At 46.0% G+C, this 18,214-nt stretch overlaps 2 protein-coding genes, 1 long non-coding RNA gene and 1 pseudogene across 3 annotated transcripts; 2 read left to right on the plus strand and 2 right to left on the minus strand.

The window, feature by feature from the left end:
• The first annotated feature begins 880 nt into the window (after nt 1-880).
• Nucleotides 881-16,856, plus strand: LOC148182851 (uncharacterized). Its single transcript, XR_015774067.1, has 3 exons — nt 881-996; nt 2,502-2,655; nt 16,641-16,856. It is a non-coding gene; the product is annotated as an uncharacterized LOC148182851 (long non-coding RNA).
• On the minus strand, nt 7,728-9,554 carry LOC148182852 (syncytin-A-like; annotated as a pseudogene).
• LOC148182853 (endogenous retrovirus group K member 8 Gag polyprotein-like) lies at nt 12,595-13,800 on the minus strand. Its single transcript, XM_088064220.1, is given in 1 exon segment — nt 12,595-13,800. A coding segment is annotated over 1 exon segment (1,206 nt).
• On the plus strand, nt 14,991-16,028 carry LOC148182854 (uncharacterized). The gene is made up of 2 exons (XM_088064221.1): nt 14,991-15,012; nt 15,199-16,028. Exons 1-2 carry the CDS (start codon nt 14,991-14,993, stop codon nt 16,026-16,028), a joined length of 852 nt encoding a protein of 283 aa, XP_087920347.1.
• Nucleotides 16,857-18,214: the final 1,358 nt, after the last annotated feature.

The raw sequence follows: 18,214 nt of genomic DNA on the forward strand, positions 1-18,214 counted from the left end.
ACCACCGTGGCCCCAAAAACACCCAGAACTTCCGAAAACCCCCAGGAACCCCTCACCAAGGTTTATACCCAGCAGGGGACCCCATTGCCTTCATCGGCATCACCCAGGTACCCCCAAACCCCGCCCGGGACCCCCAACCCCTCCCAGGGCTCCACTGCCGGAACCAACGGGAGTGGTGTTGCCCTTTTAAGAGGAGTTACAGTGGGACCCGACAATACCGGGGACCCTTAAAGCGGCCATGGTAGAGAGAACCCCCAAAATCCACCCTGGGGGACAAAACATCCCCTACAGGGGCTTGGGGTGGGAGCACCCCTAAAAATGTCAATTAAAGCCGTCACCACCCCCCCCCCTCAAAAGGGGCTTGTGGGGCTGCGGCCGCACAAACACCCTAAAATGGGGGGGAAAAAACAGCCCTGTAGTGGTGGGATCCCCCTAAAAAAACCTGAAAAAGAGAAAAACTCCTCTTCAAAGGGGCCTGAAGACCCTGAAAGGCCCTGGAAGAGGGACAAGATCCCCTCCTCTGCTGGGGCCTCCCCGAGCCGGGAACTCTCCCGTTCCTGCACTCGGGGGAGCCCCGAACGACGGCGGCTCCTGGGCTGAGCTCCCCTCAGCCGGGGCTGCGGGGGGAACTGGGGGGGCCGGGACGGGGCTTGGGGGTCCTGGGGTAAACTGGGGGACCCTCAGTGCTCCCACCTCCCCCTGTTCCCCTGTCCCGCCCCGTTCCCATTGTTCCCCCAAACCTCCGCTGTCCCCAGCTTGGGTTGGGGGGGACCCAGCCCTTTCCCATCGTGTCCCGGCCCGGCCCCGCTCACCCGAGGGCTCCGAACCACGCACAGGGACAGAGGAGGGACAGAGGAGGAGGAAGAGGAGGGACAGAGAAGGAGGAAGAGGAGGAGCAGGAGGAGGAAGAGCTGGAGCAGGCAGAGGAGGCTCCACGTGCGCTCCCCGCTCTCTGGATCTGCAGCTCCTTCGGGACCATCGCCCCCCATCCCGCAGGTGCCCGGGGAGGGGGAGCTCGCCCCAAAAAACCCGGGGGTCCCTGGGTTTGGGGTTTTTGGGGGGGATGTTTGGGGATGGCACGGCTCCAGAGCCGAGCCGCAGATGTCCCTCAGGAGGACACCGGGGGTCCCCGGGAGGTGTTTTTGGGGTGTCCCCGTGGTGGTGGCGGCCCCGGCGGGGCTGGGGGGATGCGGGTCCCCCCGCGGTAGGGGTTGGGCTTCCCGGGCCGGGCCCCCCGAGCTCTGCCGGTGCCAGGTGGGGTCCGGGCGGGGGCGGGGGGACCCCGGTTTTGGGGAGCCCCGGGAGAGCCGCGGCTTCCCTGAGCGGGACCCCAGAGAGAGGAGAACCCCAGAGCCGCAAAGCGGGGACCCCGAGAGGGGGGGACCCCCTGGGATTGCCGGGACCCCGGCGGGGGGTGCTGGGACTGGAGGGGCGGCATGGCCAGGAAAGGGGTTCGGGGCTCCCGGTGCCGGCAGTGGCTGCTCCCAGCATGAGCCCAGTTGCTCCCCCCGTGTGGTTTCAGTTTCCTCGGCAGCAAGATGAGCCCAGTCACTCCCAGTCATTCCCTATTAGGGTACAACTTGTCTCCATTTTTCCCAAATGTTATCCCCATTTTCCCACATTTTTATCCCATTTATCCCAATTTTTTCCCATTTTTGTTCCATTTTTCTTCATTTTATCCCATTTTCATATGATTTTTCCCCATTTTTATCCTATTTTTTTATTCTTCCCCAGTTTTTTGCCCCATTTTTCTATTTTCCTTCATTTTCTGACTTTTTAACTCATTTTTCCTCAATTTTTTTCCAATTTTTCTGATTTTTTTCCTATTTTTTCCTGCATTTTTACTCAATGTTTTCCCCATGTTTTCCTAATTTTTCCCGATTTTTTCCCCATTTGTAATCTATTTTTTCCTCATTTCCCCATTTTACCTTCTTTTTCCTCCATTTTCCCCCAGTTTTTTCCCCATGTTCTCTCCTGTTTTCCCCATTTTCTTCCATTTTTCTCCCACTTTCGCTTCATTTTTACCATTTTCATTCCCATTTTCCCCCCATTTTTCTCCCAGTTTCCCTAATTTTTTTTCCCATTTTTATCCTGATTTTATCTCATTTTTCCACAATTTTATCCCCATCTTCTTCCATTTCTTTCTCCCATTTTTCCCAATTTTTCCTCCATTTCCATCCCATTTTTCCCTATTTTTATCCCATTTTTTCCCTATTTTTTCCCATTTTGGCTTCAATTTCCCCCATTTTTGCTCCATTTTTTCTCCCATTTTTCTCTCTTTTCCCCCACTTTTTTCTAGTTTTCACAAACTTTTCCCCATTTTTTCTCCATTTCCATCCTATTTTTCCCCATTGCCCCTTATCTTCCCCATTTAATTATCCCAAAAATTAATATTTTGGAGGGGGGAAAATTGAAATTTTGGGGGGGAAAAAGGGTATTTTGGAGGCAAAACTCCATGAATTTGAGTCACAACTTTCCCATGATTTTTCCATGATTTCCAGTTGGAAGGAGGCGTGGGATTCATATGAACATTCTGGAAGCTGGAAGAGGACCAGGCCATCAACCTTCCCAAAAATCTGCACCAGCTCATCCACAATTCTACCTTTCCCCACTACCTGGATTCCCAGGTCTGGAAATTCTTCTACCACCTCCCAGGTAGGCAATTCCCAAAATTCCATGGAAAAATGGGATAGGGGGAGTTCATCCTGTTTTTTTCCTGATTTTTCCCATTTTTTCCTATTTTTTTTCCCCATTCCTTCCTACTTTTTCCTGATATTTCCAGATTATTTTCCTCTTTCTTTTCCTCGCTTTGTCCCTGATTTTCCTCATTTTTTCCTGGTATTTTCCCCATTTTTTTTCCCTCTTTTTTTTCCCATTTTTCCTTTTTTTTCCTGATTTTTTCATTTTCCACAGTTTTTTCCCATTTTTTCCATTTTTTCCTGATTTCCCCTATTTTTTCTTGATTTTTCCCTCGTTTTTTCCCCATTTTTTTCCTGTTTTTCCCAGTTTTTTCTCTGTTTTCCCTGATTTTCTCCTAATTTTTCCTAGTTTTCCCTGATTTTTCCCAATTTTTTCCCTGATTTTCCCTCATTTTTTTTTCACTAATTTTTTTTCTGATTTTTTCCCTGATTTTTTCCAGATTCTATTCCCTTTTTCTTTTCCTGATTTTTCCCTCATTTTTCACAATTTTTTCACGTTTTTTTCCCACTTTTTCCTGATTTTTGTTTCTGATTTGTCCCAATTTTTCCCCATTTCTTCCTAATTTTTGCCTATTCATTTCCTTAATATTTCCTGGCTTTTTCCCAATTTTTTCCCACTTTACAAGGTTTTCTTCCCACTTTCTTTTCATCATTTTACCCTGATTTTTTTCCTTGATTTTCCTCATTTTTTTCCTGGACTTCTTCCTCTTTTTTTTTTCCTGATTTTTCCCTTTTTTTCTTTTCCTGTTTTTTTGTCTTTTTTTTCACATTTTTTTCCTGGTTATTCCCCAATTTTTTCACAATTTTCCCCAGATTTTTCCCTGTATTTCCTTAATTGTTTACTGATTTTTCCTGATTTTTTCCAGGTTTCTTTCCCCTCTCATTTCTTGATTTTTCCCAATTTTATCTCAATTTTTTTCCTGATTTTCCCCACTTTTTCCTTATTTTTCCTGATTTTTTCCTTTCTTATTCTAATTTTTTTTTAAATTTTTTTCTGAATTTTTTCTCAAGCTTTTCCTTGATTATTGAAGTTTTTAACATTTTTTTCAAATTTTTTTTCCTGATTTTTAATTTTTTTTTTTCTGTTTGTTTCCCAGATTTTTTTTATCCTTTTCCCTGATTTTCCCCTGATTTTTCTTTTTTTTTCATGTTGGTTTTTTTTTTCACGATTTTTTCCCAATTATTTTCCTGATTTTTTTGCAATGTTTTCTCAAATATTTCAGTTTTTTCCTTGACTTTTCAATTCCTTTCCTGATTTTTTCCTGATTTTTCCCAGGGTCTTTTTGTCTTTCTTTTCCTGATATGTCCCCTAATTTTTCACAATTTTTTCCAATTTTTTTTATGCCTTTCCCATTTTCTCCTGATTATTCTCTATTCTTTTCCGAAATTTTATCAAGCTTTATCTCAATCTCTTCTCAAATTTCCCTTAATTTTCCCTGATTTTTCCTGGGTTTTTTTCCCAATTTTTTCCCATTTTTTTTAGATTTTATTCCTTTTCCTTTTCCTGATTTTCCCTGATTTTCCCAAGTTCTTTCCCAGTTTTTCGCCTGATTTTCTTGGGTTTTTTTCCCAATTTCTCCTGGTTTTTCCCAATTTTTCCTTCTTTTCCTATTTCTTCCTGATTTTCCCCCATTTTTCCTGATTTTTTCCAAGATTTTTTCCACTTTCTTTTCCTGATATTTTTCCCCAATTTTTTCCCATTTTTTCCTTGAGTTTTCTCTTTGTTTTCCTCAAATTTTTCCTGGTTTTCCCCAATTTTTTGTCAAATTTTTCCCTGTTTTTCCCCAAATTTTTCCCAATTTTTTCCTGATTTTTACCCCATTTTTTTTTTCACCCTGTTTTTTAATGGTTTTTTTCCCTGATTTTTCCCTTCTATTTTCCTTGAATTTATCCTGGTTTTTTCCCCAATTTTCCAGTTTCCTTCACACTCCCAGTATCATCCCAGTAACTCCCAGTCTGATCCCAGTCACTTAAATCTAATCCCAGTATGAGGCCAGTGGCCCCCAGTTGCTCCCAGTCAGTGCCAGTATGACCCCAGTAGCCTCCAGTGTGATCCCTGGGACTCCCTGTCTCTCCCAGTATATCCCAGTCAGCCCCAGCATGCTCCCAGTCATTCCCAGCTCCTCCCAGTTGCTTTCAGCATGATCCCAGTTGCTCACAGCCACTCCCAGTCAATCCCAGTATGATTCCAGTCACCCGCAGTGGGATCCCAGTCTCAGCCAGCACAAACCCAGCTGCTCCCACTGTGATCCCAGTTGAGTGTGATCCCAGAATAGTTGCAATTCTTCCCAGTTCCTACCAGTATGATCCCAGTTGTCCCTAGAATAGTCCCAGTCCATCTCAGCATGGTCCCACTCACTCCCAGGTGCCCCCAGTGTAGTTCCAGCTGTTCCCAGTGTGGTCACAGACACTCCCAGTATATCCCAGTTGCCCCAGTAAGGTTTTAGTTACCTCAGAATGATCCCATTCTTGCCCAGTTACTCCCAGTATGATCCCAGCTGTGGCCTTAGTTCCCTCAGCATGGTTCCAGTACCTTCCAGTTGATCCCATTTGCTCCCAATGTATCCACATTTTCCTCCCAGCATGGGCCCAGTAGCTCCCAGTAACCCCCAGTCAGGTTCCATTTGCTCCCACTGTAATCCCAGTGGTTCCCAGTGCCATCCCTGTAGGAGCCATAGTCACTCCCAGTATGGTTCCACTCACTTCCAGGATGATCCCAGTCACTCCCACTACAATCTCAGTCACTCCCAGTATGGGCTGTTGTACCAGCCACCCCCTGTATGAGCCCAGTCCCTCCCAGATCCTCCCAGTATGATTCCAGTCATGGCCAGAGTGATTCCCTGTCACTCCCAGGGTGGGCCCAGTTGCTCCCAGTCACCTCCAGCACGGTTCCAGTCCCAGCCAGCACCTTTGCAGTCACTGCCAGTATGATCCCAGCTAGTTCCAGTAGGATCCCAGTATGACCCCAGCATGGGCACAGCTGCTCCCAGGATTATCCAGTGTGGTTCCAGTTGCTCCCATTTACACTGTGGTTTCAGTCTCTCCCAGTCTATCCCAGTTGTTCCTAGTAACTCCTCAGGTGCTTCCAGCCTGATCCCAGTTGCTCCCAGCCACTCCCAGTCACCCTGAGTGCAGTCCCAGTTGCTGCCAGTATGGTCCCAGTCTTGCCCAGCATGGCCCAGCTGTTCCCGCTGTGATCCCAGTAGGATCCCAGTTGCCCTCAGCAAGGTTCCAGTCACTCCCTGTTCCTCCCAGTGTGATCCCAGTTGCACCCAGTTGCCCCTAGTATAGTCTCAGTCACTCCCCAGATGATCCCAGTCCCTCCCAGCATGGTTCCAGTCATGCCCAGTTGCCCCCAGTGTAGACCCACTCACTCCCATTCACTCCCAGTTGTCCCCAGCATGGTTCCCGTTGTTCCCAGTGTGATTTCAATTTCCCCAGTTCCCAGTGTGATTTCAATTTCCCCAGTATGGTCACAGTCACTCCTAGTATATCCCATGTGCCCTCAGCATGCTTGTGCTCATTCCCAATCACTCCCAGTTGCCCCGGTAAGGTTCCAGTTACCCCAGTACAAACCAGTCCCTGCCAGTGCTGCCACTCCTGGGATCCCCCAGCCCTCTCTGTGTTCCCCCCTCCCACATCTCCCCAGAGGAGCCCCAAGGGCTGGCAGTCCCCAGCCAGGGTCCCCAGCCAGCCCCAGGTTGGTTCTGCAGCCCCCAGTTTTCCCTCTCCTTTTCCCCGGGCCGGGTTCCCCCCGCCCCCAGCGGGTGGGAGCAGCAGAGAGCCCCGCGCTGCCCATCCCGACCTGTCCCGGCTCCATCCCCGCTCCTGCCGTGGGCTGTGAGGGGTTTGGGAACGGGGCACCGAGGGTGTCACTGCTCCTGGGGGAGGAGGAGGAGGGATGGAAGAGGAGGGATGGAAGAGAAGGGATGAAGGGGAGCAAAAAGAGATGGAAGTAGGAGAAGGAGGTGAAGTTAGGAAGGAGAAGGAGGAGGAATGGAAGACAAGAAGCAGGAGGAAGAGGAGGGACAAAGGAGGATCAGGGAAAGGAGAAGGAACCACCAGATCAGGAATTCCTTGAATTCACAGCCCCCACCCGTGGGGTCATCACCCCCCATCCCACAGGTGACTGGGGAGGGGTGATAGTAAAAGTTTTTAAAATCTTAGAAAATTCGGAGACTTAGAAAGAAATTAGGTTTGGCAAGCCCTGGGAAAAGTAGGCCCTGGGAAATGTTAGGCCTTGTATTTGCTATAGATCAGGTCAAACTGCACCTGTGTAATCAGTAGATGATAAATGATAAAATTGTTAGATGTGATTAGATATAATTATTGTTTAAAGAACATGAGGAACAATGTTAAGGGGGCATGGGGGGATCACAAGAAATCCATGCTTGGGTAAAAACAATGCTTACAATAGAACAATGTAAGTTAAACAATTAATATGTAAGTTATATAATGATAGAGTATAAAAACATGTTCAGTTCAAAACCAATATGGGTCAGATTTGGGTCTGTGTACCCCTGACACCCAGAGCTCTTTATTAAAGCACCTGCATATGATCATTCTGTGATTATGTGTGTTCCTGAACGTTAGCAGGGGGAGCTTTGCCCAGATATCCTGGGGGGGTCCCTGGGTTGGGATTTTTGGGGGGCAATGTTTGGAGAATGAAGAACTCTAAAGCTGAGTGGAAAATGCCCCTTGGGGGGACATTGAGGAGTCCCAGCATCCCTAAGTGGGGAGATGGAAATGATGAACTTTTTGGATTCCTGGCACTCCCAGCAGCCTGGGGAGGATGGGGGGAGCCCCTAAACACCAAAGGGGACAGACCAGAGATGGGGAACTCCTGAGAGGCATTTTCATGGCTGAATCTTGGTGTTTGGGTGCTGTTTATGGATGGCTGGTGACTTCTAGAGATGGACTTGGAGAAAAGGAAACCCCTAATCCAACATGCTCATGAATTGTATTTTTCCCCAAACCAATTTTTCCCAATCCCAAACCTTGGCTGGATGGAGAAGGAGGCTGTGAGGAAGAGGAAGATGATGAGTTCGGCAGGAGAAAATGCAACACTCAATATGAATGATCAGCAAGTCTCGTTTATTAGCAACTCTAAAACCACTTATATAGCATCAGTGATTAGGCTCATACATAGTGCAAAAGAAAGCTCATTATTGGATATTTCATTTAAGGTCAACTCCACCTAATTCTACATTCCTGTGATCGCTCATCTATGCTGAATTCACATTCTTCTGATCACAGCATCCTGTTCTCAGTTAACAGTTATCACTAAGGCCTTCCTGAACTTCGCAACATCTCACACCAACTGTACTCCATTGTCTAACTCTTTCCCAGCTAACTGCTGCATGGGAATATGACCTTTGCTCTCTAGCCATTACTCCACAATTCCCCTGTTTTCTTTTTGTACTAACAAAACTGTAGAAGTAGCTTTCTTTACCATGTTTTGCAAGCATTGCAGTATGCAAGGAATAAACAGTAACACAATCACAATGATCAATATAACAACAATTGCCATTTGTGCTAAATTTTTTAACCATCCTGTGAGACCTAGGGATTGAAACCACTCTTCTAATGGATTTGTTTCCATGGTTAATTTTTTCATATTGCTCTGTAGTTGTTGAAGACGAGCATGAATAGACACTGAATGGTCAGAAAGATTCATGCAACACATCCCATCAAAGTCTTCACAGCCATGGCCCTGTGCTAATAGCAAAAAATCAATAGCAGCTCTATTCTGCAATACAGCATGCCTAACACTATTCATATCCAAAAGCAAATCAGATAAAACCTTTGATGTAATGTTAAACTGTTTTCCTGTCCAACATGCCAGTCGTCGTAATTGTGTTAAGGCTTGAGCACTAGATACTCCGGGTGTAAAAATAGATGACACAATCACTGTAGGACGTTCCCAAAGCTCAACCTGATCTTTGCATTCTGGTCCCAACTGAAACACACTTCTCCTTTTTCGTAACCTGGTTCTATTGGCTCCTAATAGTTGTTGTATAGTGGGTGCAAACAGTGTCAATTTCCCAAAATACAAGGTCCTCCATTAATGTTTGCTGGCAGTCCTTGCCATGCACGATCTCCACAAATTAGAAAAACACCAGGTGGTAATTGTAGAGGTGTACTGCTAGAATTTACTTTGCGAGACCAATTGCCACAGTATACATTATTATTTTGCAAGTATAACAAATTTTGTGGAGAAACATTTGTACCATTTGGCCCATGAGACTTTTTTGCATGATTACTCCTAGCCCAATTAACAAAAGTTAAACAGTAACTGCTAGGGGCTGAACCTAATAGTCTTAACTCTTGTGGTTCTGACCCAGTAACATTTAAACCTGTAGCAATGTACCAATTTTGAGCTCCAATGGGATTTGCCTGAATTAAGCTTGTGTCACAGATATTGATCCTGAATCTACCTGATGGAATTTCACATAATGTTTTGTTTGCTTCCTTGGGTGTTTTCCAATTCTTTGTCCAGTTTTTAAACATTGTGGCATTGAGTGAATCATCTAAAGGTGCACCAACTAAACAAGTTCGAAAAGGATCTGAAGGGGTAGCCATTGAAAGGCAAAAATTATCCTGTCCAGTTTGATTAGCCCATGTTACCCACATATTTTGTCTCTCATCCATGTCAATCAAAAAACCTTCATTTCCCTTTATCATGGTAAACCACAACAATAACCTGATCAGAGGTAGTCCCTTAAGGACTTTAAAAGGATTGCGGCAGTTCAGCCAGCATCTTGGCTGGATCTCATGTGAGATCTTGCTTCCCTTTTCTTTTACCCCTCTGCCTCGCCCGTCGATTCGGTTGCTTCGAACCACGGGGTGTTCCATCTTCTCGGCAGCAGGGATAACTTTCAGGGAAAGACCTTTTCTCTCGAGACTGCCGTTTTAAAAATTGCTCCCAATTTTTATTTTTTACCCCTGGGATATCACACCTGATTTGTGTAAGTGTCTTACGACAGCGTATTGTGGTTATTTCAAGAATATATGGTAAAGGGGTATTGGGATGATAACAATAATTTTCTGGATTTATCCCAAAAGCAAAAATCTCCCACCATCTATCAGATCCTTTCTCAAATTGTCTCGTTTGCACACCTTCCTGTAATGCAATCTCAGTTAAATTTCTTTCAAAGTTGTAACACTCTGTACAAATCCCTCTTGGAGACCAACCCCACTTAGAATGTATCCATCACTTTTCCTTACACACTTTACAAATGTAACATACAAAAGGATAACATTCACAATTTGGTATTGTACACAAGATTTTCATGTGAGAGTTCATCAGATCCCGTCTCTATGTTGATGGTAGAGAGCAAGAAGTATCTGCTAAATTTTCTGGATCAGCTGAAGGTAAATCACTGGGATCAACAGGTTTAGTCCATCGGCTCGGCACCCTCAATAGAGTACTTTGCTAGGACCTCCCCACAGTCTTGTTTTTGGATCCTTATAAACCAATTGGTTTGCTTTAGCATTTCCTTCACTGAAACCCACATCCCATTTATGACTACGAATATGGATAATAGCAAAGGCAGCAGTCCTCAGCTTTACTGCTCTTTGAAGCTGCAAAAACAGTTCATATAAAGGAGGGTTTTTTACTTCCTTAATGTCTGCATTTTCAATACGTTCACTCACTCCTGCAACATAAAATGAATCAGTTACCACATTAACAGGACCCTTAAACTGCACCAAAACCCAAACAACAGCAACCAATTCCAGAGTTTGTAATGTGTCCTCCTTTTGAGCTGGAATAATATGATGATTCCATTTTCCTTCTGAATTTTGCCATGTAGCAGCAGCTGTACGAGATTTCTTTCCAGCATCAGTGAACACAGTTGATGCCCCTGGTAATGGCACAAATGATCGTTTGGGCTTTTCAATCTAATTCTGCTGGCCTATCCATCGTAGTGGTATTCGAGGCACTTCCTCAGTACTGACTACACTGCTGTTGTGTAGTCAGTACTGCAATTCTTGCAATGTGGAGCTGTGAATTAAATACCAATCTAAAGTATCCTTTTTTATTGGTATCTGAATTACAGCTGGATCTGCACCCATAATTTGCCACAATCACTTCCGCCCTTGTTTTATCAAATTTGCTAAAATTTCAATTTTTTGAATTAAGGTATGTCTCTGTTGTAATGGTGGCAACAACCACTCTAATACCCATATCTCCCCCGTTTTCTTTTGTTGCTGCGTTAAAGCACCAATGAGATGTTGAGGTCCAAACCATACAGTAAGATTAATGTCCAAGTCTGGATCTCGTCTATGAACAACACCTGTCTGGATGCAGTCCATTATTTTATTGAGAGCTTCTTGTTGTTCACTGGTAACCTGTATAGGTGCTGTAGGATCAGTACCTTTTAACAAAGGTCGTAAGGATTGTAAGAGTTCATTAGGAATACCCACAACAGGTTTAAGCCATTGTAAATCTCCCAGCAATCGCTGAGCATCATGAACAGTATGAAGTGACATGTTTAATGACAGTTTCTGAGGGGCAACATATTGCTCAGTTAAAGTCCACCCGAGATATTTCCATGGAGATGACTGCTGTATTTTCTCAGGTGCAACAACCAGTCCATTCTGAAATAGTTGTGTTTGAATGTCCTTAACTTGTTTATCTGCAAAAGGTTGTGACTGAGCAAAAAGAATATCATCCATATAGTGATAAATAATAGTTGTAGGCCATCGAAGACGTAGTGGCTGCAAAGCATTATCAACATAAAGCTGGCACAAGGTAGGAGAATTACGCATACCTTGTGGTAAAACTGTCCATTCAAATCTCTTGTCTGGTTCTGCTCAATTTAATGAAGGCAAGGTAAAAGCAAATCTGCAAGTATCCTGTTCATGCAGTGAGATAGTGAAAAAACAGTCCTTTAAATCAATTATTAACAAGGGCCAGTCTTTAGGCAACATTGCAGGATTGGGCAAACCAGGTTGTAGCGCCCCCATTGGCTCCATTTGTTCATTTACTGCACGTAAGTCATGCAGCAATCGATATTTTCCAGATTTCTTTTTAATAACAAAAATAGGAGTATTCCAAGGGCTTGTTGACAACTTTAAATGCCCTTGTTGATATTGTTCCAGCACCAATTGGTGAGCTTGTTGGAGACTTTCCCTTTTTAAAGGCCACTGTTCAACCCATACTGGTTCCTGAATTATCCATTTAAGTGGGAGTGGGAAAGTCCAAACAATGGCCTCTATTCTAAAGGGTGCTCATTGGTCAAAACAACACCAAGTTGTGACAAAATATCTCGTCCAATTAGACATTGAACCTTGTCTGGTAATGGAACAATTGACAAAACAGAATTGATGACCTTTCCATCTAATTGAATCTGGATTTGTGGAGACCTTTTTGCTAAAGTTAAGCCTCCCACCCCTGTAACAGTAACCATACTAGGCAACAAAGGCCATTCTTGGGGCCAATATTGTGGAGCAACAATACTTGAGACCGCCCCAGTATCCAATAGTCCTTCTAATTGGTGGGATTCTCCATTATAATTGAGAACAACTGTTCGCTTGGGTCGAGTGTTTAAGTCCAGGGTAAGCAATGTAAGTCCTCCTGTAGAACCAAATCCACTCGTTCCCCGTGATTGATTTTTCAATGGTGTCAATTGATGGGTATATTGTGGCAGCGGCACCAATTGTGCAATTCGCTGTCCCTTATCAATTCTGGCTGGTGGTGCCAGTGTATATGCAATGATATATATTTCACCAGAATAGTCCACATCAATTACTCCAGGTAAAATAAATAGTCCCATTAGACTAGCAGATGAACGTCCCAACACTATTGCACCCATAGGTTTTCCATTTATTATCACTGGTCCAATAATTCCAGTGGGAATCTTGTAGGGTTGTGATGTTAATAAATCCACAGTCACTGAGGCTGCCAGGTCCAGGCCGAGGCTCCCCGATGTGGCAGGCTGGAGGGAAGTTGCACTGATGTTCCGGCAGCTGCTATTTGTGTCCTGGCGCGGCAACTTCTCACGCTGGCCTTCCCGTTTCCCGATCTCCGGCAGCAGACATTATCAGCGTGGGTATTGGACCGACACTGATTGCACCAAACAGATGGTACAGTACATTCCTTCCGAATGTGTCCAAGGTTGCCACAGCGAAAACATTTGAATCGGGAGGCTGGAATCCTGCCATGGTTAGTTGTAGCCGCTCGTAGGGGTGCAAGAGCTGCTAAAACTTGACTCTGATTAGATGCAGCCTGCTTTTCTAACCCTCGTCCTAGTTCTTTAATTGCTTGGACTAACATTGCCTGTGAGCCCACCGGTATATTAGACATTCTCTCTAATGCTTCCTCAATAGTCCAATTAGCATTTAGGGAATTTAAAATTGACCTGGTTGCTGGATTACAATTTTGTAAGGCACATTGTTTTAATAATGCTCCCCTCATATATTCAGGAACACCTGCTCGCTCTATAGCTGAAGCTGCTTTATCAATAAATGCTCCAAATGGCTCATCTCGCCCCTGTCTAATGCCCATATAAGATGGAATACCTCCTGGCTCCTTGATCCGATCAAACGCAGCTCGCGCCAACCGCATTCCTTCTCTCAACTTATCTGGTCCCAAAATAGCTTGTGCTCCCACTTGACTATATGCTCCTAAGCCCATAAGTTCTTCCAAAGTTAATCCATACAGTGGATCACCTGCCTGCCTTTGCACATTTACACTTTCTTGACAATAAGCTTACCAGTGTGCATTAAACAACAACTGCTGATGCTGACTAAGAATCAATTTCATAATACTCTTACAATCTCCAGGCAACAAAATCTGTGTACCCCACAAATAATCAATCATCTGTCTAACCGGTTCACTGGTCACTCCAAACTGACTGACTGTAGATCGCAACTGTGATAACCACTTCCAATCCAAAGCTGTAATTTGAGCTTGTATTCCTCCCCCTTGCATTGGTGCAAAGGTTACGGGACATGCTACTTCCAATACAGCGTCTACTAATTCCTGATCTCCCTCTTGCAAAATATTCCGTGCTAACGTAGCCCATGTCTCTCTTCTTTCCTGTGCAATAACTTCACCTAACTCACGCCCTACCTCAGGGACAGATTTATTTCCCATAGGGGAGGATGGTAACGGTGCTGAAGGCTCTGTTCCAGAATCAAGGTTAGTAGGTGAAGGAATTTGAGAAGACACAAAAGGATTAGCAGCTGCAGCAGGGGTCAGTGACTGCGTGGGGGGGTTTAAGATTACTGTGTTCGTGGCTGGTGGCAGCGGACACTCATTAATTCCCTCTAATAATCTATTTTTTGACATAGCTGCAGATGCCTTTGTGGCAGCTGCCTGTTCAGCCTGATACTGCAAAAGAACATTATGAACTGTCCGCCACAGTTTTCCTAATTTTTTAGCAGTTTTATCATCATCTAAAGTAGCTTCCCACAATTTATCTCCAAATTTTCGCCACTCACTTAATTCATGAAATGTATGGGGATTCTGAAAACAACCCTGAGCATACCCATAAGCAAGAAGTCCAGGAAGCTCCTTGCGCAAATTAAAATCTTTAACCTGTCGCTTTTCTAAAAAGCAGGTAAATAAATCATATGCTGCTTGCCTTTCCATCTTACCGTCAGCGCTGTTGCAGCCCCTACAAGGTTTCGGCAGCACGTTACGGCAGGACTCTCCTCTGAGGTCGCCTGGGTGCGGCAACCCTACTGTGCGATCAGGACCCTCTTCCGAGGTTGCCTGGAATGCAGCACAGCCGTTGCTTTTTTGCTGTCCTTGCTGCAAAGGACCCGTCCCCTGTCGCCGACTCCCTTGGCCAGCTCCGACTGCTATTAAAAGTCCTTAAGGTTCCAAAGGTTCCAAAGGTCTCTGAGGTCCCAAAAGTCTCTAGGGTCCCAAAAGTCCCAAAGGTCCCAAAGGTCCCTGTTGATCGGGCGCCATTTGATGAGTTCGGCGGGAGAAAATGCAGCACTCAATATGAATGATCAGCAAGTCTCGTTTATTAGCAACTCTAAAACCACTTATATAGCATCAGCAATTAGGCTCATACATAGTGCAAAAGAAAGCTCATTATTGGATATTTCATTTAAGGTCAACTCCACCTAATTCTACATTCCTGTGATCGCTCATCTATGCTGAATTCACATTCTTCTGATCACAACATCCTGTTCTCAGTTAACAGTTATCACTAAGGCCTTCCTGAACTTTGCAACATCTCACACCAACTGTACTCCATTGTCTAACTCTTTCCCAGCTAACTGCTGCATGGGAATATGACCTTTGCTCTCTAGCCATTCCTCCACAGGAAGATGCCCCAGGACACCCAGGCAGGTGAGGAGGAAGTCAGTGCCACTTTCCCCCTCTCTCCTGCTCCATCTCCCAGCCCAGCATGGCCCCCGGCTGCAGGACAACCCCACTGCTGACGCCGTCCTGCCGGGGACGCACTGGGGGGATCTCCTTCCCCTTCCCTCTGGCACGGAGGCAAATCCCATCCTCTCCTTGTCCTTCCTCCCCCAGACAAGGAGCTGAGGATGGAGACCAGGGAGGAGAAATCTCCACAGCAGAACCTTGTGGAAGAGGCTGATTTGAGCAGCTCCACAGCGCAGGAATCCAACTGGGAGGAAAATCCCCAGAGGTCCCGTAGGAGGAGGGGCTCCAAACCCATCCCAGGGTGCTCTGAGGAGGAAAGACCCACCCTGTGCCAGGAAGGCGGCCGGAGATCCAGCCAGGGCTCTGAGCTGGTGGTCCATGAGCAGCTTCAGGATGGGGAGAAGCCCTACAAGTGCTTGGAGTGTGGGAAGAGCTTCAGCCAGAGGAAAACCCTGATCTGCCACCAGATGATCCACACTGGGGAATGGCCCTACGAGTGTGGGGAATGTGGGAAGAGCTTCAGCTGCAGCTCCAAACTCATCACCCACCAGCGCATTCACACTGGGGAGGGGCCCTACGAGTGTGGTGAATGTGGGAAGAGCTTCAGCCAGAGCTCCAGCCTGATCCGCCACCAGAGGACCCACACCGGGGAACGGCCCTATATGTGTGGGAAATGTGGGAAGACCTTCTGCCAGATGCCCAATTTGGTCATCCACCAGATGATCCAGACTGGAGAGAGGCCCTATGAATGTCCTGAGTGTGGGAAGAGGTTTTGGAGCACCTCTTATCTCCTCCAGCACCAGCAGATTCACATGGATGAGAGGCCCTTCCGCTGCCCCGAGTGCAGGAAGGGCTTCAAGCGAAACTCCGAACTCACTATTCACCGGCGCATCCACACTGGGGAGAGGCCCTACGAGTGTCCCCAGTGTGGGAAGAGCTTCACCCGGAGCTCTCACTTGACCAAACACCACCAGTAAGGGAAGCCCTGCAAGTGCCCCTAGTGGAGGAAGAGCTTCGTTTGCTGCCCCAGCTCCATCCCCCATCAGAGGACCCACGTTGGGCAGAGCCCTGGTGACCCACGTTCCCAGTGATCTGCGTTTTGAAGACGCTGGGTTGGTGGTCATTTTGATTTGGCCCTAATATTCTTTTGATTCATCTTCATCCCTTTAAAACAGACAAAATTGGAATAAAAGTCTACAAATTCATCGAAGGCATCTAAAACCTCACATTTACTGGTGCTTCAAGGGAATCTGGGATTCAGGGTGGTACATGGGAGGGTTTTGGGGGTTATTAGGTGTAATTGTCTCCATTTCTTGGTATTCAAGGAGATGAAAGAGTTCGATCTGTCACCTCAAAACTACTCAGTGTCACTGAAAACTACTCGGTTCCCACCCCAAAATTACTGCATTCCACAGTCCCTCAGGGTGTGTTGCCTTAAGTTTAGCTTTTATATTTTTCATATTCCGCGCTGCCTTGGTTTGTAGTTTTGAACTTCATATTAAGTGTTAGTGAGCTCTCTTCACAGAGTAGGTAGACAAAACAATTCCTTTTCTAGCTTGATACCAAGGACAGTTCCAATTATGTTTCAGACTCAAAAGCATAAACAAGTGTGGACTGAAGAGAGAAAACGAGAAGGATGGGACTTCGTCACCTGAAGCTGTAACTGGGCAATGAACCCCAATATTCAGATGGACCTAAACTTCTAAAAATGTGAGACCTCATGATCAGTTGTCCATTTTTGTGACCATTTTTGGTCCATCTTGTGTGTAGCCCTGGCCAGGCTCTTGTGCTGCTCTAGATGTATCCTTTAAGGCCTTTTAATAAACTTCATTCTTAACTCTGTCCAGCCTCTGTTCTAGGTCAGCCTTCTGAAGGCATCAAATGGAATGGGGTTGGAAGGGGATTGGGCAAAGTGGGATGCAAATCAGGAGGGGTGAGATGGGCATTGGGTGGGGCAGGATGGGTGGGATGGAGTTCGGGAGGTGTGAAATGGGGGAAATAGGGATTGGGAAGGGGGTCTTGATGTCCAGAAGAAATGGGATGGGATGTGTTGGGGTTGGGATTGGAAAGGTGGGGTGGGGTCTGCAAATGAGACAACCAATGTTTGGGGATGGTGAAGGGAGGGGGGAGCCATTACTGAGTGAGGTTTTTATATATTCCATGTTCCTGAAGAGATTTTGGGGTATCTTACATTTCTGAGGCAGATTTGGGGCACTCCCCAACTCTTGGGGGTTCCTGAGAGCAGCTCCATGGAGCCCCATTGCCAGGGCTGGTTGCCATGGGCACGAGCTCAGAGCTGTAGCCAGAGTGCGTTGCCTCAGTGCTTGGAGAGCAGAGAAATGATGAATGGCCCCAGACATCTCCAGGGTGTGTTTGGGGGCAGAGCAAGTTCTGCCTGTGTGGGGTGGTCACTGCCCCAGCCCAGCCTCTGCTCCAGCCCCAAAGTGGCTGCCAAGCCCCTGGCACCCCGAAAACCCCAGCTGGGAGAGGGAGCAGAGCAGGTGAGGCTGTGACACGGGTGTGACACTGACATGTGCCACGGCCCTGGAGCTCACAGCAGCTGAGATGGGGCTGGATCCAAGGCTGACTGTGGATCTCTGTCCCTCTCTCTCTTGTCCTGATTTCCTTTTCTCCAAATCTGGATAACCTGAAGTTAAGATAACACCAACCCAATATTCTCAACATGGACAGATGCAAAGAATATACTTGGTAGGAAGGGACCCACAAGGATCATCAAGTCCAGCTCTTAAGTGAATGGCCCACACAGTGATTGAACCCACAACCTCGGTGACACTCACACCATGCCCTGACCAACTGAGCTAAGCCGTCAAAATGACAAAAAATTCTACTGGCAAAATTCCCAGACAATCAAGGAACTTTGGCAAAGGGTTTAATACAACATCCAGTTCAGCAATCAAATGCTTATGAAAGCATAAACTTATTTAATTAAGCCCACTTAACCCAGAAATCTTTAATCCTTAAGATGTTAAGTTACTCAAAAGTGTTCCAGATCAGTAAGATTAGAAAGAGAAGAAATAGAGAAAACAGAAAGACAGAAGGTCTAAAGCAAGACACATATAGGCACCAACTGCTTGGGTTCCAGTGTCGCTAACGGAGGGACCCCAGGAGAACACAGGATCCAGACCATGGGCTGACCTTGGGC

This window comes from Pseudopodoces humilis, chromosome 18, assembly GCF_049639895.1.
Source record: "Pseudopodoces humilis isolate 2021_Gansu_Grassland_sample_001 chromosome 18, ASM4963989v1, whole genome shotgun sequence".
Lineage (NCBI taxonomy): Eukaryota > Metazoa > Chordata > Aves > Passeriformes > Paridae > Pseudopodoces > Pseudopodoces humilis.